At 42.4% G+C, this 26,048-nt stretch overlaps 1 protein-coding gene and 1 long non-coding RNA gene across 5 annotated transcripts in view; both read left to right on the forward strand.

The window, feature by feature from the left end:
* The window catches only part of LOC138983560 (uncharacterized), a 272,403-nt gene that overhangs the window by 243,448 nt on the left and 2,907 nt on the right, over positions 1-26,048 (forward strand). For 2 of the 4 annotated variants that reach the window (XM_070356834.1, XM_070356836.1), the window contains exons 2-3: positions 21,655-22,399; positions 22,797-22,948. In XM_070356834.1, coding sequence (XP_070212935.1) covers positions 21,724-22,399; positions 22,797-22,948 — 828 coding nt within the window. In that variant the 5' untranslated portion in view covers positions 21,655-21,723. Of the gene's footprint in view, positions 1-12,040; positions 12,185-17,125; positions 17,196-21,654; positions 22,400-22,796; positions 22,949-26,048 lie in introns of those variants that run through there. The other 2 variants (XM_070356833.1, XM_070356835.1) reach the window with 2 other exon arrangements.
* Positions 1-26,048, forward strand: part of LOC138983563 (uncharacterized) — a 285,239-nt gene that overhangs the window by 107,914 nt on the left and 151,277 nt on the right. The gene's annotated exons all lie outside the window — the stretch shown is intronic.

Below are 26,048 nucleotides of genomic sequence, written 5' to 3' on the forward strand. Positions count from 1 at the left end.
TTGTTTTTAATCCGAATATAACATATTTATATGTTTTTGGAATCAGCAAATGATGGAGAATAAGATAAACGTAAATTTGGATCGTTTTATAAATTTTTATTTTTTTTTACAATTTTCAGATTTTTAATGACCAAAGTCATTAATTAATTTTTAAGCCACCAAGCTGAAATGCAATACCGAACCCCGGGCTTCGTCGAAGATTACTTGACCAAAATTTCAACCAATTTGGTTGAAAAATGAGGGCGTGACAGTGCCGCCTCAACTTTCACGAAAAGCCGGATATGACGTCATCAAAGACATTTATCAAAAAAAGGAAAAAACGTTCGGGGATTTCATACCCAGCAACTCTCATGTCAAATTTCATAAAGATCGGTCCAGTAGTTTAGTCTGAATCGCTCTACACACACACACACACACACACACACACGCACGCACATACACACGACCCTCGTTTCGATTCCCCCTCGATGTTAAAATATTTAGTCAAAACTTGACTAAATATAACAAGTCGCGTAAGGCGAAAATACAATATTTAGTCAAGTAGCTGTCGAACTCACAGAATGAAACTGAACGCAATGCCATTTTTCAGCAAGACCGTATACTGGGCGGGGATATAGCTCAGTTGGTAGCGCGCTGGATTTGTATTCAGTTGGCCGCTGTCAGCGTGAGTTCGATCCCAGGTTCGGCGGAAATTTATTTCAGAGTCAACTTTGTGTGCAGACTCTCTTCGGTGTCCGAACCCTCCCCCCGTGTACACTACATTGGGTGTGCACGTTAAAGATCCCACGATTGACAAAAGGGTCTTTCCTGGCAAAATTGCTTAGGCACAGTTAATAATTGTCTACCTATACCCGTGTGACTTGGAATAATAGGCCGTGAAAGGTAAATATGCGCCGAAATGGCTGCAATCTACTGGCCGTATAAAATTTCATCTCACACGGCATCATTGCAGAGCGCCTAGAACTGTACCCACGGAATATGCGCGATATAAGCGTCATTGATTGATTGATTGATTGATCGTCAGTCCACCGCTCATGCTCATGGCAAAGGCAGTGAAATTGACAAGAAGAGCGGTTTAGTAGTTGCGCTAAGAAGGATAGCACGCTTTTCTGTACCTCTCTTTGTTTTAACTTTCTGAGCGTGTTTTTAATCCAAACATATCATATCTATATGTTTTTGGAATCAGGAACCGACAAGGAATAAGATGAAAGTGTTTTTAAATTGATTTGGACAATTTAATTTTGATAATAATTTTTATATATTTAATTTTCAGAGCTTGTTTTTAATCCGAATATAACATATTTATATGTTTTTGGAATCAGCAAATGATGGAGAATAAGATAAACGTAAATTTGGATCGTTTTATAAATTTTTATTTTTTTTTACAATTTTCAGATTTTTAATGACCAAAGTCATTAATTAATTTTTAAGCCACCAAGCTGAAATGCAATACCGAAGTCCGGGCTTCGTCGAAGATTACTTGACCAAAATTTCAACCAATTTGGTTGAAAAATGAGGGCGTGACAGTGCCGCCTCAACTTTCACGAAAAGCCGGATATGACGTCATCAAAGACATTTATCAAAAAAAAGAAAAAAACGTTCGGGGATTTCATACCCAGGAACTCTCATGTCAAATTTCATAAAGATCGGTCCAGTAGTTTAGTCTGAATCGCTCTACACACACACACACACACACACACACACACACACACACACACACGCACATACACCACGACCCTCGTTTCGATTCCCCCTCGATGTTAAAATATTTAGTCAAAACTTGACTAAATATAAAAACGAGACCGATTCCGCATCGATCTTATTCTCTCTTTGTTCTCGGACTATATTCTTAAAAAAAAAAAAAAAAACTATTCACGGTCTCGATTCCCCCTCTATGTTAAAACATTTAGTCAAAACTTGACTAAATGTAAAAACAGGCCAAGTACTCGTCATAATCCTTATCGCAGCATGTAATGTAGTGGCTGTCGCGCAGGTGGAGTTTCCCCTTAAGGTGATTCTGCAGCAAACAACAAGAAAATTGCTTGTGTCGATTCTGTGCGTGGGAGCTTTTGCTAAACAACCCTTTTTCACACAATATAACTGAACTCTATATACCGTTGATCATAGAACGCTTCGGTAGATAAATCGTATAACATTATCTTGTAGTTGATTGAATTTCCTTCACGACTGCGTTCCCCTGGTTTTACCATTTTTGCAGCGTGTCAAAATTGCTTGCTCTTTACGTAGGGCACCTAGGATGTTCTCAAGCGGTGAGTGTTTAAACGAAAGGGTGCTAGTACTGTGTGTAAAAACCTGACAGTGTCTGAGATGGTTTACTGGAGGCTTACGTAGAGGTTACATGCCGAGTCTCAGTGATTATTAAAAATAATGGTCGAAGTTAGCGGATCATGAAAAATGCGAGCTTTAGCGAGCTTTTTCATGACCGCGAACTGAGACCATTATTTTTTATAATCACTGAGACGAGGTGTGTAACCTCTTTATTCCTCCTTTCTTCAGTTATTCAAAGAAAAGAGAAGGCTTTTTTGCGAAAGTTTGATCGAATTGTATTCACTCAACCAGTCAACCTGCGCAGGCGATCGATTAATGCGCGGTTGTATAGTTCCGTGCAAATCATTCCATTCTGTTAACACTTCTTGTCAGTTTTCCTATTTTGGACTAAAATCAAGTACACAGATATGCTGTTATTCTGCTGTGGCGGCAAAGGCAGATATTGTGTGTTCTGTATATGTTTTGGTATCGCTTAGGATAATGTTCTTTCGTCAAATGGGACTAGCAGACGAACTTTTGCACCCGTGTTCCAACGTTAAAAACTGTATGAAGTTCAGTTTTCTGGGGAAAATAGTGTATGAAACCGCTTTATGTTGTTTAAATTGATGAGATGTGTGCATTTGGTTGCGTGTGATCTGTTTATTAAATGAAATATTGTTGAAAACTGACCGTCGGATTGCAGTCTGTTGTCGAAGAAACTGAGTGAAAAGAAGGGGAACTACTCTTGTCGCTAGACAAAGTATGAGTTACTTGCCTTGCGGGAAATTGCTTGTGATGAACGTTTGAGCACGGCAAATCTAGATTCAGAAAACAACCGAACTCATGGATTTTATATGAAGATTCATGTGTTCAGGCCTGTAGTTGTTACTTTAAATGCGGTATGTTTGTATTGTTTGCTCCAGAGATGTATACTTCGTGCGTTAGAGCGTTCGGAACTTTTCAGTCGCAAAAAGTAGTACCGAAACAGAACAACTTCTCAACCCATTGCACTATCGAGGATTCAGGCTGTTGCTGGGTCGTTATTTGTTTGGTTGCTGGGTCATTATCGAAAAATAACTACCCCTACAAGTTTACAGAGGTAAAGAAGCAGAGGGGGCAATAATGTTGATCTAACCGGTGATTTTTGGTTTTTTTTGCGAATTTAAAGAATCTGGGAATCCACTGTACCTTAAAACCCCCCGCGGGTTAGGGGGAAGGATTTACCCCTCCCTGGTCCTCCCGCGGGTTAGGGGGAAGAATTTACCCGATGCTCCCCAGCATGTCGTAAGAGGCGACTAACGGATTCTGTTTCTCCTTTTACCCTTGTTAAGTGTTTCTTGTATAGAATATAGTCAATGTTTGTAAAGATTTTTAGTCAAGCAGTATGTAAGAAATGTTAAGTCCTTTGTACTGGAAACTTGCATTCTCCCAGTAAGGTAATATATTGTACTACGTTGCAAGTCCCTGGAGCAAATTTTTGATTAGTGCTTTTGTGAACAAGAAACAATTGACAAGTGGCTCTATTTCCTTTCCCCCTTTCCCCGTCGCGATATAACCTTCGTGTTTGAAAACGACGTTAAACACCAAATAAATAAAGAAAGAAAAGACTGTACCTTAAAGGTACATTCAGCTTCACGTAAACTATCAGTTTCAGGTCACAGACACTGTCAGGCTTTTACACACAGTACAAACACCCTTTCGTTTAAACACTCACCGCTTGAGAACATCCTAGGTGCCCTCCGTAAAGAGCGAGCATTTGTTAAAGAATGTATTTTGTGCAGTCAGAACGGTTTTACAATGAAACAAATCGGACGCCTCGTTTTGGCGCTCGAACTAACTTTTAAAATCTAAATAATAAATTGACAGCTTGTTACACAGACATTCTTAAATCATAAAAGAATAATTTTTTCATCAAGACAAGATCAGTACAATTCGAAATGTATATATTTAAATCGTTCTATAAACCATTTGAGGCAGACTGGGTCATTAAGCTAGACGCAACGGCACGATTTCATCGAAAATACACCACAAGTATGGTGATTCATTAAATCAACGTTACTGCATGCACTTATGGATGCTGAGTCTCTCTGGTGTTGAAACGAAAAAGTTGCCGAGAAGCGCCGCCTGGCGGTAAACACGACTAGCGCCCTGTATGTCGTGACCGCCTTGTAACAAGCATCACGTACACGATCAAGGGAAGTAACTGAGTGGAAGTAACCCATTTCACCCATCACAAAGAAGGCTTTTATATAACTTTGTAAGCGATCTGTGGGTCTGTTTTTCTTAGATATTATCTCTTGAAAATATATCTTTGTCTGGTTTTATACAGGAGAACAGTTTTAAAACCTGTGACTACAAAAACACTCGCAACAGCGTGCGTTAGTGTGGCGCGTTCCTTTTGTCGAATACAGTTTTCTTCTAAACCGCTTATCGTGGTAGTATGCAGACGATTGCACACACAAAGCTCAGGACGTTTGTATTTTGAACAGGGATCTTCTTCTCCTTCTTCAGCGTTCCAGGATTGTCTGGTTACGTGTGAGCTCGTTTGCCCATTTGGGTTCCCCACACTATACTCTGAGAGCATATAGTCAGCTTCACTCGGGGACGTAGCTCAGTTGGTAGCGCGCTGGCTTTGTAGCCAGTTGGTCGCTATCAGCGTGGGCCGTTCGATCCCCACGTTCGGCGAGAGATTTATTTCTCGGAGTCAACTTTGTGCAGACTCTCTTCGGTGTCCGAACACCCCCGTGTGCACACATGCGCACGAAAAAGATCCCACGTTCACAGCGAAAGTCTCAGGGCTTGGAAAACACGAAGACACGCATGCATCATCTCTCGTCTCCGATAATCATGATCGTATTTCGATACTTTGACGAGACAAACCCAATGCTGGTGTGTCGAAGAAGACAGCCACAGCGGGCTTGTTCGAATCAAAGTATCACACCATATCTTCAACGTATTACCAATACCTGTCCCAATATAGACCAGTTGGTCTAAGAGGACGTTAAACCCAAATAGTCAGTCAGTCATGCTTCACTCCGCTTTCGTTGAGTAGGCATGCTGTGTATTTTCGTGTTTCCATAACCCTCCGAACTCTGACATGGATTACGGGATCTTGTCCGTGCGCACTTGGTCTTGTGCTTGCGTGTACACACAAAGGGGTTAAGTCACTAGCAGGTCTGCACATAAGTTGACCTGGGAGATCGGAAAAATCTCCACTCTTAACCCACCAGGCGGCAGCGACCGGGATTCGAACTCACGACCTCCCGATTAGGAGGCCGACGTCTTACCACCACGCCACTGCGCCCGTCGAACAGGGATCAATCACGTTTGAGTGACAAGGACTGTGTTACTTGGATCGTCAACATCTTCAACAGACGCGTTGTTTTCCCATCTGTTTCATCATCCGGTGGCAGCTTGGATTTTTTCCCATTGTACGAGTATTTCGGCGTGATACAAAGTGGATGTTTGGGATTAGTATATGTCCAAAATGTAAAGCACACACAAAAAGAAGAAGAAAAAAGTCTCATTTAAAACAAAAATGTGCTTGCGCGTGTGTGCGTTGGTGTGTGTGTCCATGTCCTAGAACCTTTTTTCTCCATGCAGTGTTTTCTCTGATATGCTTATTCTTAATACGTTTTTTTCTATCTTAGTTTATATATATATATATATATATATATATATATATATATAACTAGTTGAATACCCGCTTCGCCGGGTACGGCTTCGCCGGTAAGAAGTAGATCCGAATACCCGGCTTCGCCGGGGACCCGGCTTTCGCGGGTGTACGCCGGCTTCGTCGGCGCACCGTACGAAGGAAGGGAGATAAACGCGCAAAACACTGGAGAAGATAAGGAAGAGTTACTGAGAATGGATGTACAGAAAAACCAAAATCGGTTCAGCGCTGCGCGCTGAGAGCACGCACGTGTTCAAAATTTTCGACGATTGTGTCCGGGGTCTACCTAAATATGCCCACCAAATTTGAAGCAGATCCATCGAGAACTTTGGCCGTGAATCGTGAACACACAGACAGACAGACAGACACACACAAGCCGTATATAGATGTAGAATATTTTTTTTATCGATTTTTGTTTTACACGGGTCCACGTGGAAGGTCGTCCTTACTTCACCTGTACACACTCACTGCAAAACCAAACCGTCCACACTCAACGTCACAGTCCTTCCCGCGTGAAGGATATAGCCAGGCTTTTACCTGGAGTAACACCACCCACTTATTGTGCCTTTGAAGGTTGGTTGTTGGAGTTTAACGTCCCTTCAACCTATTTGGATATGATAGACCGGTTCAATTTTGTTTCCTTTCTCAGTGTACGCTTTTGCAAGTACGTACCACGTACCTCTTTGTGTTAGCGATTATGTATCACACCACAAATATGGTACACTCTTTGCAGAAGTGTTCCACTTTTGAACACATTCCTGCAACAACTTCTGAACACATCTTGACATAGTACATAGTTCTACTGGCAAACGTAGTACAGATTTGAACACTAGTGTTTAATTAAGTCAAAAGCTGCTCTGAGCTCGAATGAAATCCCGAAGAAGAAGAAGAAGAAGAAGAAGAAAAAGAAAAAGAAGAAGAAGAAGAAGAAGAAGAAGAAGAAGAAGGAGAAGGAGAAGGAGAAGGAGAAAGAGAAGAAGAAGAAGAAGAAGAAGAAGAAGAAGAAGAAGAATTATTATTTGGGAAGAACTAAGCCTTTAAGTCAAAAGCTGCTCTTAGCCCGAATGCAAGCCCGAACAGTGGAATTGTTATTTAGGAAGGATTAAGCCTTTAAGTCAAAAGCTGCTCTTAGCCCGAATGCAAGCCCGAACAGTGTAATTGTTATTTAGGACAGATTAAGCCTTTAAGTCAAAAGCTGCTCTTAGCCCGAATGCAAGCCCGAACAGTGGAATTGCTATTTAGGAAGGATTAAGCCTTTAAGTCAAAAGCTGCTCTTAGCGCGAATGCAAGCCCGAACAGTGTAATTGTTATTTAGGAAGGATTAAGCCTTTAAGTCAAAAGCTGCTCTTATCCCGAATGCAAGCCCGATCAGTGGAATTATTATTTAGGAAGGATTAAGCTTTAAGTCAAAAGCTGCTCTTAGCCCGAATGCAAGCCCGAGCAGTGGAATTATTATTTAGGAAGGATTAAGCCTTTAAGTCAAAAGCTGCTCTTAGCCCGAATGCAAGCCCGAACAGTGGAATTGGTATTTAGGAAGAATTAGGCCTTTAAGTAAAAATCTGCTCCAAGCCCGAATGCAAGCCCGAACAGTGGAATTGTTATTTAGGAAGGATTAAGCCTTTAAGTCAAAAGCTGCTCTTAGCCCGAATGCAAGCCCGAACAATGGAATTGCTATTTAGGAAGGATTAAGCCTTTAAGTCAAAAGCTGCTCTTAGCCCGAATGCAAGCCCGAACAGTGGAATTGCTATTTAGGAAGGATTAAGCCTTTAAGTCAAAAGCTGCTCTTAGCCCGAATGCAAGCCCGAACAGTGGAATTGTTATTTAGGAAGGATTAAGCCTTTAAGTCAAAAGCTTCTCTTAGCCCGAAAGCAAGCCCGAACAGTGGAATTGTTAATTAGGAAGGATTAAGCCTTTAAGTCAAAAGCTGCTCTTAGCCCGAATGCAAGCCCGAGCCGTGGAATTATTATTTAGGAAGGATTAAGAAGAAGAAGAAGAAGAATTCTTATTTGGGAAGAACTAAGCCTTTAAGTCAAAAGCTGCTCTTAGCCTGAATGCAAGCCCGAACAGTGGAATTGCTATTTTGGAAGGATTAAGCCTTTAAGTCAAAAGCTGCTCTTAGCCCGAATGCAAGCCCGAACAGTGGAATTATTATTTAGGAAGGATTAAGCCTTTAAGTCAAAAGCTGCTCTTAGCCCGAAAGCAAGCCCGAACAGTGGAATTGTGAATTAGGAAGATTATGCCTTTAAGTCAAAAGCTGCTCTTAGCCCGAAAGCAAGCCCGAACAGTGGAATGGTTATTTAGGAAGGATGTGGTTTTTGTTTTGTTTTTTTTTCAACACGTTTTTAATTCTTTTGGGTACGATTTAGGAATGATTTGGCCTTTAAGTCAAAAGCTGATCCAAGCCCGAATGAAAGCCAGGCGCGTACCCACTGAGGTACTTCTGCCAACTTCGATCCAACCATAACGACCACGTTGGAAGGAGGGAGTGGGGTATCTCTCTTAATATTATGCAAACAGAACTGTGAGATTGCGAGAACGATTGTGAAGGATCAAGAAAAGTTCAGACGAATGATTTATGTAAAGAGGCACGCCCGGCGGCTGGGTGACTGTCGGCACATCATAACGCCAGATTTGTTACACTGCAGCCATCTTAAATCTGACCGTCTGATCAATTTTTATATACCCCCCCCCCTCTATCTCTCTCTCTTTCTCTCTCTCTCTCTATCAATCTATTTCCGTCTTTCTCTCTCTCTCCCCCCCCCCCTCTCTCTCTCCCCTGTCTCTCTCTCTCCCTCTGTCTCTCTCCTCTGTCCCTCTCTCCCGCTCTCAGTCCCTCCTCCCTCTTTCTCTCTCTCTCTCTCTCTCTCTCTCTCTCTTTCTCTCTCTCTCTCTCTCTCTCTCTCTCTTTCTCTCTCTCTCTCTATTTCCGTCTTTTTCTCTCTTTTTCTCTCTCTCCGCCCCTCTCTCTCTCCTCTGTCTCTCTCTCCCTCTGCCAGCACGGTTGGCCTAGTGGTAAGGCGTCGATCCGCCCCGTGATCGGGAGGTCGTGGGTTCGAACCCCGACCGGGTCATACCTAAGACTTTATAATTGGCAATCTAGTGGCTGCTCCGCCCGGCGTCTGGCATTATGGGGTTAGTGCCAGGACTGGTTGGTCCGGTGTCAGAATAATGTGACTGGGTGAGACATGAAGCCTGTGCTGCGACTTCTGTCTTGTGTGTGGCGCACGTTATATGTCAAAGCAGCACCGCCCTGATATGGCCCTTCGTGGTCGGCTGGGCGCGCGTTAAGCAAACAAACAAACAAATCTCTCTCCCTCTGTCTCTCTCCTCTGTCCCTCTCTCCCGGTCTCTCTGTCTCTCTGTCTCTGTCTCTGTCTCTCTCTCTCTCTCTCTCTCTCTCTCTCTCTCTCTCTCTCTCTCTCTCTCTCTCTCTCTCTCTCTCTCTCTCTCTCTCTCTCTCTCTCTCTCTCTCTCTGTGATACCCCCAAACCGCGTTTGTTGGTTATTTATTACTCTGGCATAATCTTCGTAAAAGGATATGGTCCGCTATGGCCGTGCTTCTTCTGAACACAAAATCAAAAACACTTTTAAGACTTTCTTTGTTTGTTTGCTTAACGCCCAGCCGACCACGAAGGGCCATATCAGGGCGGTGCTGCTTTAACATATTACGTGCGCCACACACAAGACAGAAGTCGCAGCACAGGCTTCATGTCTCACCCAGTCACATTATTCTGACACCGGACCAACCAGTCCTAGCACCAACCCCATAATGTCAGACGCCAGGCGGAGCAGTCACTAGATTGCCAATTTTTAAAGTCTTAGGTATGACCACGACCTCCCGATCACGGGGCGGACGCCTTACCACTAGGCCAACCGTACCGGTCACTTTTAAGACCTCCAATAACCGATATATATGTCACAGTGGAAATGAGAATCCAGTGAGATTCCGAATCGCACTAGTGGAGATTGGAATTCCCGTTTGCACTAGGTCAAACTAGAATTCTCATCTCCACTGGATGTTTGTTAGTGAAGATTAGAATTCCAGGTTGCCCTGCAAACGGGAATCCAGTTTCAGTGGAGATGGGAATTCCAGTTTTCACTAGGGGAAATAGGAATTGGGGGAAATAATGTGTTCAAAGGTTTATAATTGTTGTTAAAACCATTTCATCTTGAGTCATTCATGACTTTAAGGCTTACTCATTGCAGGTATTGAAATGCAGAAATAAAAATAAATATTATTGAATTGATATAATCGAACAACACAGAGTAATTGCGCACAATAAGGTTTTATTATCAATATCATATCACAAAGTTAAAAGTTTATATATAAAGATGAAGCATGAGATAGAGAGAGATAGAGAGAGAGAGAGAGAGAGAGAGAGAGAGAGAGAGAGAGAGAGAGAGAGAGAGAGAGAGAGAGAGAGAGAGAGAGAGAGATACGAGCATCCTTTAACTTAGACACAAACCAACATTCCACAGTCTGAATGCTTCTTGTGCAAAGAGTCTAGCTTACGTTTTTTTTTATCGTTCACTTAACCCGTCCAAAAAGCCGCAGTGTCGAACATTTCGCGGAATTTATTCAACACAGAGCATCGAGTGAACGTTTTTCACAAGCATCAAGTAAGAGTGTTGTCACGTTCTTTACCTTACTCCATTTTAACTGTCCTCTCTAAAGAAGCATCGCTGCATCCTTTATATCATAGTCTTTTCCTTTTTAAAATTAAGAGAAAAACAAACATATGCTACGTTGCGCTGCGACCGAACATTGGTATATATGTGAAAGGTAAACACATGTATTTTAGAAACAAGAAGTATTAGCATGTAGTTTGTGTTGTTTTTTTTCACAGACGACAGAACCACACACTTTGTTTGTGTGCATCGCATGACAACAAAAAGGACATACTCTTTGCTTTATCAAAAAGCAACTTAAGCATATACATTTCGTTTCATCACAGGCAACAGAAGCTCGTGTTCTTCGTTCTATCAAAAGGCTACATAAGCAATGCTTTTTGTTTTTAACTCATAAAGCAACATAAGCATGTATGCTCATCGTCTCATCACAGGCGACAGAAGCAGATACTCTTTTTATAACCACAGGCAACATAAACACATACATTTTATTACATCACAGTTAGCATAATCAAATACACTTCGTTTCATCACACGCAACGGAATCACATAATCTTCGTTTCATCACAGGCAACAGAACCACATACTCTTCGTTTTATCACAGGCAAAAGAAGTGCATAGTCTTCGTTTCATCAGAAAGCAGCGGAAGCATCTTCGTTTCATCGCATACGACATAAGCATATTATCTTCGTTTCATCACATGCTCAAGAAGCACATACTCTTGGTTTCATTAAGAAGCAAGCATACGTTTACTCTCCCTTTCATTGCATGTAGAAATTACGCAATTTAGCTGTAAAAAAAACGAAATTACAATTATGATTGACACTACTACGCGGAGAAATTCAGGACACGTGTTTTCCATCCGTGTGCCTTGTGGAACAAAATAAAATGTGCCTTTTCTATTTATTGCCTGCAGTAACATTGTCCTTCTTCGATTCTGTAGTGTGTGCGATACGAGAAATGGGTTGTTTTCTGTCGACTTTGTTCGCTTTCAGTGGAGTCATAATAGAATAGCCGCACATATTGAAGGTTGCTTTCGAATTTCAGACAAACGATTGTCAACACGGTGCAAGCAATGTCAGGGTTTGTAAAGGAATAGTGACGCTTTACACCAGGACTGAATGCTGAGTGTCGGGGAGCTCCTTTGGAACTGCAGACAATAGAAGCTGTGCAGAGTTAGACTAAGGTGGCTGTACACCAGCCCAATACGCTGAATACAGTGAGTGGCGAAGAGAGAGAGAGAGAGAGAGAGAGAGAGAGAGAGAGAGAGAGAGAGAGAGAGAGAGAGAGAGAGAGAGAGAGAGAGAGATCAATCAATCAAATTTGATTGTATGCTCTCTTACTACGGAGAGAGCGAGAGAGAGAGAGAAAGAGAGAGAGAGAGAGAGAGAGAGAGAGAGAGAGAGAGAGAGAGAGAGAGAGAGAGAGAGAGAGCACAGCGAGAACTGAACTGAGCCACAACACTCGTGATGTGATGCATTCAGTCTGTCGCATACAGCACATTAAGTTGCACGGTGTGTCTCGTCCCTGTTATGTGATCGCGGTATTGACTTGTTCACACAAACTCCTCGAACCCGCAAGGCAGAAGTTTGATTCACTTGCTCGGCAGCAAAGGTCTGTTGACATTTCACTTATTTTTTCTACTCATTCGTGTGTTTGCTTAGCATTCACTTAATTCTGTTTTTTTCCGAAGGCGAATATAATGTACAGTCGGAATCTGTTTAGCTCAGGGGAAACTGTGTTTTATACGTTATTACCGGTCTACGTTATAATTGGCTAGATCGGTTATAACGTAGATAAGAGGAAACAAAACGTTATAACCGGTTTCCCTCCTTTTTAACGTTACTATGGTAAAATGGGGTCACATAAGTATTGTTTCTGTTGCATACGTCATATTCGTTCTATCATTAACTTTTCATTAGAGGGTACTGTCATAATCGGACATGAGAGAGAGAGAGAGAGAGAGAGAGAGAGAGAGAGAGAGAGAGAGAGAGAGAGAGAGAGAGAGAGAGAGAGAGAGAGAGAGAACTCAGAACTTTATTACGCAAGGATAAAGGTTTTAGGCTTAGCCTAATCTTCCTACCTGTCCTTTTAACATGTACAGAGAATAATTGTAAACAAAAGCAAAGACTGCGCACATACCTCATCAAAGTATTAAACTAATAAAACATCAAAATAATGGTCGAGTATAAACATAAACAATATTGGACTCACAAAGTCATATAAAACAAAACCAGACACAAACAAACGTAAATGTTTTTTAAAATTTCTTTAAAAAGTACAGCAATGTATTGCCGAACAGGGCCATATACAGGCAGCTAAAGTTTCAAGAAGAAGGGGGAGGGGGACGAGGGATTACACATTCAGATTAACTACATATACAATATTTATAAAACAAACAAACACTTAAGAGCATTGCATACATTATCCGAGTACAGAATGGAAACTAAACATCAGGGGCAGTTTATAGTGTGATCAAATGTGTGTGCAACTGCCTTTTAAAGGTCTTTAAGGATGCGGATCGTTTGATTTCTATTGGCAAAGAATTCCACAGAGATGATCCTGAAAAAGCTAAGCTGGATTTATAAAGATCTATACGAGGAATTGGAGGAAGTAAATTTTGAGACTCATACCTCTTCGTAACATGTGTAAAATAGGATTGCACATAACTGGGCACATCACCATGAACTAATTTATACATAAAGACAGCCTTATTGTATGCAAGGTGGGTTTTTAGGGGAATGAAATAAAGGCTGTTTAACTTCATTTCTGTAGACATGTGCGATTCATACGGGGAAGCAGAACAAGACCGAATATACATTTGCGGACAAGACCGAATATACATATGCGCCTAAGGTCGAATGAAAGTGTTTATACATTTGCGGATAAGACCGAATATACATTTTGCCTAAGACCGAATGTACATTTGCGGACAAGACCGAATATACATTGCAGCGGTGGGTAGAAAATATACGTTGCAGCCTAAGACCGAATATACATTTGCGGACAAGACCGAATATACTTTGTCGCGGACGCCAATGACGATTCGGAATCAGACGAAGACGGAGACGAAGCCGGATCCGAATCCGAATCCGAACCCGACGCCGAACCTGAGCCGAAGCCGGATCCGAAGCCGATGCTCCGCCGAATCAATGTCCCGTCTGCCTTCATCACTCTCGCGACTCGATATTCGTACCATGCGGCCACTCCTTGTGTCATTTTTGCGCTGTCCAGATCAGCAATAACGTACCGCCATTGAACCGATGTCATTGCTGTCGGTCAGACATTGGGAGTGTGGTGCGCGTGTTCGGGATGTCCTAGGAGTGTTCAAGGCTTGGTGTATGATGCACTTCAAGCTACCTTTCATACCCGTCCACCTTCATCCAAAGTTCTGACAGAGAGACATAACTTCGTGGATTTATGTTTTTCTGAGCTACTTTATGACTTATGTCTGATTCGATCGCATGCGGTCTATTTAATGTATTTTTTTAAACTTTCCATTATTATATTGTACAAGAGAGAGAGAGAGAGAGAGAGAGAGAGAGAGAGAGAGAGAGAGAGAGAGAGAGAGAGAGAGAGAGAGAGAGAGAGAGAGAGATTTATGTTTGTATGCGCTACAGTATAAATTCAATAAATGATCATTCATTATTTCAGACCTTCGTATTGGTTTGGTATTGGACGAATCCATTTTAATCTAGGATCTATTTTAACCATGCGCGTTTATTAGCAATACGAAAACGTGCGCTTATCGGATAAACTGTGATCTTAGTTTCTATCGGCCTTAGGCAAAATGTTTATTTTCGACCTTGTGCGCAAGTGTATATTCGGTCTTAGGCGACAATGTGTATTCGGTCTTAGGCAAAATGTATATTTTCGACCTTAGGCGCAAGTGTATATTCGGTGTTGGGCGACAATGTACATTCGGTCTTAGGCAAAATGTATATTTTCGACCTTAGGCGCAAGTGTATATTCGGTGTTAGGCGACGATGTATATTCGGTCTTCTGCACAATGTATATTTTCGACCTTGGACGATAATGTATATTTTCGGCCTTAGGCACGTATGTATATTCGGTCTTATTCATGTTACCCATTCATACAGGATGTTTTGCAGCACGATGGTACAAAGAATTGCGTTTCAATAAGTGAACATCACTGCAGCCATCCCACAATGTCGAAGCAAAATTAATATGAGGCATTATATGAGCATGAACGAACATTTTTAATGTTTCAGACTTCGCATAATGTTTGAGTTTTGACAACAAATACAAATTCCTTGATAACACTTTGCAGAGGTTGCTTATGTGTGTTTGCCATTTCATTTCTTCATCGACAGTTACACCAAGTATGCGATGTTCTTTAACTTGCTGTATTTGAGTTGTACCTAAGGACAGTTGTAATTTAAGAGGACTTATCTGATGCTTTTGTCTTTTGGAAATAACAATGCTTTTAGTTTTTTTCTGGGTGCAGTATCATGGCATTTGATGTGCACCATTTCGCAACTTCGTTTTAAGTGTTAGTCAGGGAAAAATTTACTGATTCCAACGAGGTGTTACTGGTATGAATAGACGAATCGTCTGCAAAAAAATCGGATTTGACTTTATCATCCGATACGTGTAAAGGCAAATCATTAACGTACTAGTAAATACAAAAGAGAATAGGTCCTAATACAGACCCTTGAGGGACGCCATGTTTTACTAGTGCAGTAGACGAATTCTGGCATTGTAGAGTGACATATTGTGTCCGGTCAGCAAGAAACGATTTAAAGAAGTCACAGACCGAATCGTTTCTCAAATAATAGTGTAATTTTTTCAACAAAATGGAATGATCGACTAAGTCAAATGCTTTCTTAAAATCCATAAAAACAATGCTCCTGTAACTTCAGACTTGTTCATTGCTGACCGCCAAGCTTCACAGAGAGACGTAAGAGCTGTGTGGCAAGAATGATTGGACCGAAAACCGGATTGAAACTGATGGAACAGATTTTGTTCTTCCATGTAAGCAAGAAGATGCTTGTGCACATGCCGTTCTAATGGTTTTGACAAAACAGGCAGCAAAGAAATGGGTCTACAATTACTTGGGTCTGAGAGATCTTTGGCGCTTTTCAATTTAGACGGAAACAAGTTCTGAAGCGAGAGAGAGAGAGAGAGAGAGAGAGAGAGAGAGAGAGAGAGAGAGAGAGAGAGAGAGAGAGAGAGAGTGAGAGTGAGAGAGAGAGAGAGAGAGAGAGAGAGAAAGAGAGAGAGAGAGAAAGAGAGAGAGAGAGAGAGAGAGAGAGAGAGAGAGAGAGAGAGAGAGAGAGAATTACCTTTCATTCATTCATTCATTCATACCTGGAACCAATCTGTGAGTGCGCTGTCAATATGTCCTCATGTTTGGAAGGTCGCTTTCTTTTTTTGTTTTCCAGCGTTGCGTGATCCGTGATATTGTTCTTTTAGGGTCTCCTTGTTTTTCAAAACAGTTGCAAGTGTTTTAGCAGCGACTCCAAACTGCTATTGTAGACTTCTTTTTATGCGGCTGGTTTTCCGCACATTCTATCATGTCAATTTTTCGTTTGAGCGACAAGGCAACTCGCTTCAGTTTGTTCACCATCTTATAATCCGTCTTTGAAGTGCATATAATAGTGTTCTAGATGGTCCAACGTGTAGCTAAGACCTGTACGTGTACGTGTAGATATTGCGTCACCCGTGACTCACTGTTTTCTCCAATGTTCCAAATGCATATATTGTTTTGCTCCCACCAAGACTGCAGATCTTGGCAAACACGTGACGTGAAAACTAGAATTGATGACGTTACCCGTACACGTTCCCGTACACGTCCTGAATAGTGCCGATCTAGATCTTGCTATTGTAGAAGCTACGTCTTTTTACAGTGAAAAAACGGAGAAGGCAATGTTAGAAAATAGCATTTAACTAGGAAGCGCTGCTTTATTACAATGTCTAAATACGTTCTAACCGGTTCTTTTTCTGGCGTGGGAACAACAAATATATACGTTATATAATCGATCTACGTAATAACCGGTTACGTCATAACCGATTCATTTTTAGTGATAAATAAGAACAGCGCTGGCCGGGAAAAGATAAAATGTACTTTATAACCGATCTACGTTATACCCGGTTACGTTATTACCAATTCCGACTGTAATTATAGGTGTCTTATAGGTGTCTTCGCAGGATCGGCGTTGAAAACGGTAAATGTTGTCAAAGTGAAAAATCAAAATGTACATGCAGGGTTGTTTAAATAAATACCGTTCTGTTTTTTATGTTCTTGTTGTTTGTGGTGGTGATGGTGTTGGTGGTCGGCGTGGGGGTAGTGGTGGTGATGTTCTTCTTGCAGCAGTTGCTGTTGTTGTTGTTGTTGTTGTTGTTGTTGTTGTTGTTGTTGTTGTTGTTGTTGTTGTTTTGTTGTTGCTGTTTTGTTTTGTTATTCTTCTTCTTACTCGTTTGTTCTTCTTTTCCGTCTTGTTCTTGTCCTTTGTCTTCTTCTTTGTCATCTTCTTCTTGTTCAGAATACGTGTACTTAATTTTAACGTGAAATGCCCTGCTGTAGATACGCTCTGCGCATGCTACCAATAGATTCTCGAAATAGGGGTAAGTCATCGTCATCTGCTTGGTTCGCAGTGAGAAGGTAAATGTCAATAAGTTATGTCTTTATAAATGTCTCGCCTGTCTTTCTGTATCACATAACATTCATCTCACATAGGTAGAGCCTGGCATCTCCCGTTAACACAAAATCGCTAATATTGTTGGTATGCATACACTCTTCAAAAAAAGTTAAGGATCGGTCGAAAAAACGGATCTAGTTATAAAAAATTGCCAACAAATTAAACATCGACATAATAATTAAAAGATTAATGTGTTTGAATTAACAAATGAACAATGAGTCTTGACCTAGAATTTTGTTTGGCAGGCAGAGTTATTTTGTGGGACTTCTCAAAAGCTTCTGCATTTTGGAAGAAAATTGGTGTTTTTTTATAGCCCCATGAAATTTGCAGAACGCATGCCAGGGCAAAAGGTTGTGATGCACGTGCTACAACAGGGTCCTGGCTATGAACATCGCTCACCAGCTTATGTTTAAAGGTTGACACGCTGACACAATTATGCACAGTAGCAACATGCCCCCACGAAGAAAACTGAGCGATTTGGATAGAGGAAGGGCAATAGGATGGCTACAAGACGGTGTTGCTGCCAGGCAAGTGGCCCAGAGGCTTGCAGTGGCTCCCTCTGTCATCATCAGACTAAAACAGAGATTCCACGCAACTGAAAGAGTGCAGGAGCGACAACGCTCTGGTCGGCCCAGAGTCACCACACAAAGAGAGGATCGCTTCATTCAGAGGCAGGCCATGCAACAAAGAATGGCTACAGCAAACAACATTAGGCAACGCCTACAAGCTACCACCAACACTGTTGTTAGTGGTCAGACGATCCGAAACCGCTTACACAACTCTGGCTTGCGTGCAAGGCGTCCAGTCCGAGGAACAACCCTGACTGCTAATCACCGAGCAGCTTGCCGAGCCTGGTGCACTCAACATGTGAGGTGGCAACGTCAGCAGTGGGATCAGGTGTTGTTTACAGATGAGTCCCGCTTTTGCTTGGAACCTGCTGATGGTCGCATCCGAGTGTGGAGGCGTCGCGGAGAGCGCCTCGAAGAAGGCGCTGTTCTGGAACGACAGCGTTTTGGTGGAGGCTCTGTGATGGTCTGGGGAGGGATCAGCACCCGTCTAAGGAAACCTCTGTACCATGTAGTGGGCAACTTGACCGGTTTCCGCTACCAGAATGAGATCCTGCAACCCCTGGTCGTTCCAGCCCTCCAAGCGATCGGCCCTCGTGCGATTCTTCAGGATGACAACGCACCTCCCCATCGCTCTGCAGCTGTAAACACCTTCATCCAGCAGGCCAGGGTCAACAGGATGCTGTGGCCAGCCAACAGCCCGGACCTGAACCCCATAGAGCACATGTGGGACGAGCTTTGTCGTCGGGTACAGCAACATCACCCTCCTCCTGCCAATCTGGGTCAACTGCTGCAATGGCTCCAGCAGGAGTGGAATGGAGTTCCCAGAGCATTCATATGCAACCTGATCCACTCCATGCGCCAACGATGTGTTGAATGCCTGGCACACAACGGAGGGCACACGCGTTTTTGACACTGATTCACATTGTTGTGAATTCCATTTTCGAGGGTTGTCACGTTTGACACACTCTAGCTAAATTGTCGCTGCCGCGTTCGATCTTTGCTTTGTTTGTCATTATTCCTTGGTTGTTCAATTATATACTTTTTTTGAAATGAAAGAATTTGGTCTTGTCTGTTTTGTGTGGCGTGCTTGTAAAAAAGTGATCCTTAACTTTTTTTGAAGAGTGTATATACCAGTTAGTTACGTGTCCTTTGCTGTTGCCTCGTTTATGATAAATTAAGTTGTCCATGTAATGCACGAGAAGATCACAAAGCAAACGTTCAAACATTATACTTTATATATAACTTACGTGCTCGGTTTGTTGAAACTAAACTTGGCCAACAAATTATTGCAACAGATTTCAAACGCAAATTAAAGCATTAATTCCCGTGTCATTTCATTAAAACTGTATATGCCAGTAGCCGTTCACTTAACCTCCAGGATCACCTTTGGATTAAATATTTCTTTTACAGGGATCACGTGACCGCCGCTCAAGTAAGGGTACCCTCAAAATCAACCAGAAAAAAACGGAAGGGCCGAATGAAAAATCGACAAAAAATCACAATAGGCACAACTGTGCAACTTTGACATGCAAGAAGATAGTCAAACCAATTATCTACCCTGAACAGATTATTTTGTTTTGCTACCTTGCGTATTTCGCGTGCTATGCTATTCCTACTGATGCGGGTGTCGATACAGGCAGAATATTAGATAGGGTATACAGGCAGAATATGAGATAGGGTATACAGGCAGAATATTATATAGGGTATACAGGCAGAATATTAGATAGGGTATAAATGCAGAATATTAGATAGGATATACAGGCAGAATATTAGATAGGGTATACAGGCAGAATATTAGATAGGGTATACAGGCAGAATATTATATAGGGTATACTGGCAGAATATTAGATAGGGTATAAATGCAGAATATTAGATAGGATATACAGGCAGAATATTAGATAGGGTATACAGGCAGAATATTATATAGGGTATACTGGCAGAATATTAGATAGGGTATACAGGCAGAATATTAGATAGGGTATACAGGCAGAATATTAGATAGGGTATAAATGCAGAATATTAGATAGGGTATAAATGCAGAATATTAGATAGGGTATACAGGCAGAATATAGATTGATACTTTTGGTTTAAACAGTGTTCATTCAACAATTAGTCATAGGTATTTGAGCATGATACATGTTAAGGATCAACAACAATCTCAAGCTTATGGTGGTGACCCTAACGGGAGAATTTAACATATGGATTACGATAACTTGCGACGAGACTTCGACAAGTACTTTTTAAACGAGAAACAAGCAAAATGTGCAAACATACATATATATATATACATATATATATATATATATATATATATATATATATATATGTATATATATATATATGTATAGGTTACAACACGAGTGGTTTTTTATATGGCTTGTATTTCAGTCAAGACCCAGCGGATGAATATCATCGGGAGACACGAGCCTCTGGCGAGTGGCTCTCGATTGATATTCCCGCTGGGTCTTGACTGAAATACAAGCCATATAAAAAACCACGAGTGTTGTAATCTGTATATCCCATTCTACCATCAAACACAAAGTGTAGACTACTAGCGGCACTGTTGCGATCTGTGCAGGGTAAAACTGTTGCCAGCGAGACTTAGCCCTTTTGCAACCTTAAACTAAGTGACCGTCGCTGAAAAAATAAAACGAATGAGTGCATCGATAAGTACGCGGTAACACTACTTTCAGACCATTTAAAAGCTTTAAGTAAAGGTTCATAAGTTGCAAGAAAGTAATGAAGTCGAATAGAAATTAATTTAGTTGAAGCGCACAATTCTTTTGTTTTGCGTTTCAGGTCGGCAGAACGGGCGAAACGGGTTTGGGACCCATTTGGCTTACTCGATTCAGAATCGATTCCACGTTGTTTTTCTCGAACGTGTGTAATTAGGCTTATTGACAGAGAAGCAAATTTTAGGGAACAAATATGTAGGTTTAGATTTAACCATTTGCTCCCTATTTGAAATGTATCTACGTGATAAACTGTTTTGCGAGTGTGTTTGCATGGATGAACTTAAACTGGTATGGTGTGAGGAAAACGCGACCGACACGTCTGTCACCGCCGATTGATTGCATTTTGAAGGAATATGACTGGATTACGGAAAAATATGTGGACTTACTGCAGAGCCAGGCAAAAGAGTAGACTTGCTCGCAAAACACGTGAAACAGCCGATGTTTGATAGCTGAAGGCGCACACCAAAACACACTACCGACAGATTCTCAAAAGTCGTCTGCTAACGATGCAAGGGGAGGGTACTCGTGTTTTTGTTTTGGTTCGCTAGCATCTGGTTATCTTCGTTTTTTTCGACCTGCATTGCTTTCATAATGAAAGAAACTTTTGCTTATTGCATCTCATACATCAGATCAGTTCTGAGATTCATTTTTGCGTGCAACTGATATGGTTTTCTGAGCCGTGCAATACGATTTTAGAACTTCATACAAATGTGTCACATTGTTCGGCGCGAGGTCAAAGGTCGGTAGGAAAGTAGTCCTTTGCCCAAATCGGAATCTGCACTATCATATATTTTTTGGAGTCCATGATGTATTTATTGAGCTATAAAAATACAACATATATACCCATACTGAAGTAACAGAGACAAAGAAGGGAGGTCATGGGATATATATATATACATATTTGACAAAAAGCAAAGGCATAATGGAGACAGGACACGACAATAGAATGAACAAAGAATATAAAAGAGAAAGAGAGAGAGGAAAGGAGAGGGAGAGAGAGAGAGAGTAAGCGAGAGAGAAAGAGAGAGAGAGAGTACATAAGTATACATCACAATTGCATATACCAATAACAATCGCTATAACTTCTTAATTAAATTGATACTTTTGACTCTGTGCAGAAGATACGTCTGTAAATCCCGGCGCAATCCCGAAACGTTGACCCCTACCTACATAGCGCGATTACCACGATGAGAGGGCGAACGATCCAAACCTTCACCCTGGCCGCCATACTGGTGGTATGTGTCGTCATCGTCTTGCACGTAGCACACCAGACTTCTTATAATCAGTCAACAGAGGAACTTAGCCCTATTCCTTTGCACAACACAAACCTGATGCAAGATCAACAGCTAATAAATAGAAACATTCCTCGTGGATATTCCAAAAGGAAACCCGAAGATACTGATGTCAGTTTGAGAACCTCTGCAGACAAAGAGGAAGAGAACGTGTCTAAAATAAATCGTCTAGGGGTGCTTTTCGCCCGGGATGCACGAGACTGGGCACCTCTGACGTGCGACAGGAACAGGACATTACGTCAGGTGAGTATCAAAACAAAGATCGGCAACTTCACGTTCTACGTCTACGACAAGGCTTCTGACGACGAGTCGGTCACTGCGCGAGCTCTCAAGGGCAACATCTTCGAGCGGAGTGAAATCGAACGATTCTTGGACATTTCCAGAGACTTGCCTTTAATCGACGTGGGCGGCAACGTAGGACTGGTGGCGCTCCAAGCGGCGATGCAAGGGAGGCAAGTCGTGGCCGTGGAACCCATTCCTGAAAACGCTCTCCGTCTCTGTCGCTCCGCCCTCGACTTTGGCCACTCCCACTTGGTGCACGTGATCAACAATGCCGTGTCGTCTTCGGAAGGTGTGCGTGCGTGTGTGTGTGTGTATGTGTGTGCGTATGCGTACGTGTGTGTGAGTGTGTGCGTGTATGTGTGTGTGTGTGTGTGCACGTGTGTGTGAGTGTGTGTGTGTGTGTGTGTACGTGTGTGTGTGTGTGTGTGTGTGTGTGTGTGTCTGTCTGTCTGTTTGTGTTTGTCTCTGTTTGTGTTTGTGTGTGTGCGTGTGCGTGTGTGTGTGTGTGTGTGTGTGTGTGTGTGTGTGTGAGCCTGTCTGGTGTAAATCGGATGTTTTTACTTCGCATGATTATGTTTTTTGGTTGTTGGCATATGATCTTTGGTTACCGAAGTGGGGCTTTAACTGGTGACTGGCTAAAATATACAGAACGATGAATACAACCTTGACCTAACGTTTGGTTGAAGGTAACGTGACCTTGGCCTCAGACATATCGAAACAAAGCACACGCTTCGAGGTGGCAAGAAAGTCAGGCTGGGGGTTCGACTCGATTGTCAGATTCGCCATCCTTCTCGATCGTCTGCTCGAGGTCGTTCCTTTCAAGCGAGCGGCGCTGAAGGTTTGTGTTGGCATTATTGTATGTTTTGCGATCATTTGTAAAACTTACAAAATTAGAAAATACCACTCTGCAAACAGAGCACCCAGGCTTTTCATTGTTTGGTATGACTTGTGACCAAGCAGAAATATGGCCTTATCTCATGTTAAGGCCTTTTCAGACCTCAGACGGAAAGGTGAACTGTTTTAATGTGGCGGAGTGGGCCTTTAAATCAAATGGGCGACCGTCCTGTTTCATCCCTAGCTGTCTTGTGTTAATGGGCGACCGTCCTGTTTCATCCCTAGCTCTCTTGTGTTAATGGGCGACCTTCCTGTTTCATCCCTAGCTGTCTTGAGCAAATGGGCGACTTTCCTGTTTTATCCCTAGATCTTATGTGTAAATAGGCGACCTTCCTGTTTCATCCCTAGCTGTCTTGAGCAAATGGGCGACCGTCCTGATTCATCCCTAGCTCTATTATGTAAATGGGCGACTTTGCTGTTTCATCCCTAGCTGTCTTGTGTTAATGGGCGACCGTCCTGTTTCATCCCTAGCTCTCTTGTGTTAATGGGCGACCTTCCTGTTTCATCCCTAGCTGTCTTGAGCAAATGGGCGACTTTCCTGTTTTATCCCTAGCTCTCTTATGTAAATGGGCGACTTTCCTGTTCCATCCCTAGCTCTCTTATGTAAATAATAATAATAATAATAATGCAAACTTTTATAGCGCTATTCTAGAAAAATGTCTACTCTTAGCGCTTTACAATACATAATGGGCGACCGTCCTGTTTCATCCCTAGCTCTCTTATGTAAATGGGCGACCGTCCTGTTTCATCCCTAGCTCTCTTATGTAAATGGGCGACCGTCCTGTTTCATCCCTAGCTCTCTTATGTAAATGGGCGACCGTCCTGTTTCATCCCTAGCTGTCTTATGTAAATGGGCGACCGTCCTGTTTCATCCCTAGCTGTCTTATGTAAATGGGCGACCGTCCTGTTTCATCCCTAGCTGTCTTATGTAAATGGGCGACCGTCCTGTTTCATCCCTAGCTGTCTTATGTAAATGGGCGACCGTCCTGTTTCATCCCTAGCTGTCTTATGTAAATGGGCGACCGTCCTGTTTCATCCCTAGCTCTCTTATGCAAATGGGCGACCGTCCTGTTTCATCCCTAGCTCTTTTATGTAAATGGGCGACTTTGCTGTTTCATCCCTAGCTGTCTTGAGCAAATGGGCGACCGTCCTGTTTCATCCCTAGCTCTTTTATGTAAATGGGCGACTTTGCTGTTTCATCCCTAGCTGTCTTGAGCAAATGGGCGACCGTCCTGTTTCATCCCTAGCTCTCTTATGTAAATGGGCGACTTTGCTGTTTCATCCCTAGCTGTCTTGAGCAAATGGGCGACCGTCCTGTTTCATCCCTAGCTCTCTTATGTAAATGGGCGACTTTCCTGTTCCATCCCTAGCTCTCTTATGTAAATGGGCGACCGTCCTGTTTCATCCCTAGCTCTCTTATGTAAATGGGCGACCGTCCTGTTTCATCCCTAGCTCTCTTATGTAAATGGGCGACCGTCCTGTTTCATCCCTAGCTCTCTTATGTAAATGGGCGACCGTCCTGTTTCATCCCTTGCTGTCTTATGTAAATGGGCGACCGTCCTGTTTCATCCCTTGCTGTCTTATGTAAATGGGCGACCGTCCTGTTTCATCCCTTGCTGTCTTATGTAAATGGGCGACCGTCCTGTTTCATCCCTTGCTGTCTTATGTAAATGGGCGACCGTCCTGTTTCATCCCTAGCTCTCTTATGTAAATGGGCGACCGTCCTGTTTCATCCCTAGCTGTCTTATGTAAATGGGCGACCGTCCTGTTTCATCCCTTGCTGTCTTATGTAAATGGGCGACCGTCCTGTTTCATCCCTTGCTGTCTTATGTAAATGGGCGACCGTCCTGTTTCATCCCTAGCTCTCTTATGTAAATGGGCGACTTTGCTGTTTCATCCCTAGCTGTCTTGTGCAAATGGGCGACCGTCCTGTTTCATCCCTAGCTCTCTTATGTAAATGGGCGACTTTGCTGTTTCATCCCTAGCTGTCTTGAGCAAATGGGCGACTTACCTGTTTCATCCCTAGCTGTCTTGAGCAAATGGACGACTTACCTGTTTTATCCCAAGATCTTAAGTGTAAATGGGCGACTTTTGTGTTTTATCCGTGACTCTCATGTGTAAATAGGCGACTTTCTTATTTCATCCCTAGCTCTTTTGTGTAAATGGGCGATTTTCTTGTTTCATACATACCTCTTTTGTGTAAATGGGCGACTTTACTGTTTCATCTCTAGCTCTCTTGTGCAAATGGGCGATTTTTGTGTTTCATCCGTAACTCTCATGTGTAAATAGACAACTTTCTTCTTTCACCCATAGCTCGCTTGTGTAAAAGGGCAACTTTCCTGTTTCATCCCTAGCTCTCTTATGTAAATGGGCGACTTTGCTGTTTCATCCCTAGCTCTCTTATGTAAATGGGCGACCGTCCTGTTTCATCCCTAGCTGTCTTGTGTTAATGGGCGACCGTCCTGTTTCATCCCTAGCTCTCTTGTGTTAATGGGCGACCTTCCTGTTTCATCCCTAGCTGTCTTGTGCAAATGGGCGACCGTCCTGTTTCATCCCTAGCTCTCTTATGTAAATGGGCGACCTTCCTGTTTCATCCCTAGCTCTCTTGTGTAAATGGGCAACTTTCCTGTTTTATCCCTAGATCTTATGTGTAAATGGGCGACTTTCCTGTTTCATCATTTGCTCTTTTGTGTAAATAGGCGACTTTCCTGTTTCATCCAAAGCTCTATTGTTTAAATGGGCGACTTTCCTGTTTCATCCCTAGCTCTATTGTGTAAATGGGCGACTTTCCTGTTTCATCATTTGCTCTTTTGTGTAAATGGGCGACTTTCTTCTTTCATCCCTAGCTCTATTGTGTAAATGGGCGACTTTCCTGTTTCATCATTTGCTCTTTTGTGCAAATGGGCGACTTTTCTGTTTCATCCCTAGCTGTCTTGTGTTAATGGGCGACCGTCCTGTTTCATCCCTAGCTCTCTTGTGTTAATGGGCGACTTTCCTGTTTTATCCCTAGATCTTATGTGTAAATAGGCGACTTTCCTGTTTCA

The sequence above is a fragment of the Littorina saxatilis genome, linkage group LG13 (assembly GCF_037325665.1).
Source record: "Littorina saxatilis isolate snail1 linkage group LG13, US_GU_Lsax_2.0, whole genome shotgun sequence".
Lineage (NCBI taxonomy): Eukaryota > Metazoa > Mollusca > Gastropoda > Littorinimorpha > Littorinidae > Littorina > Littorina saxatilis.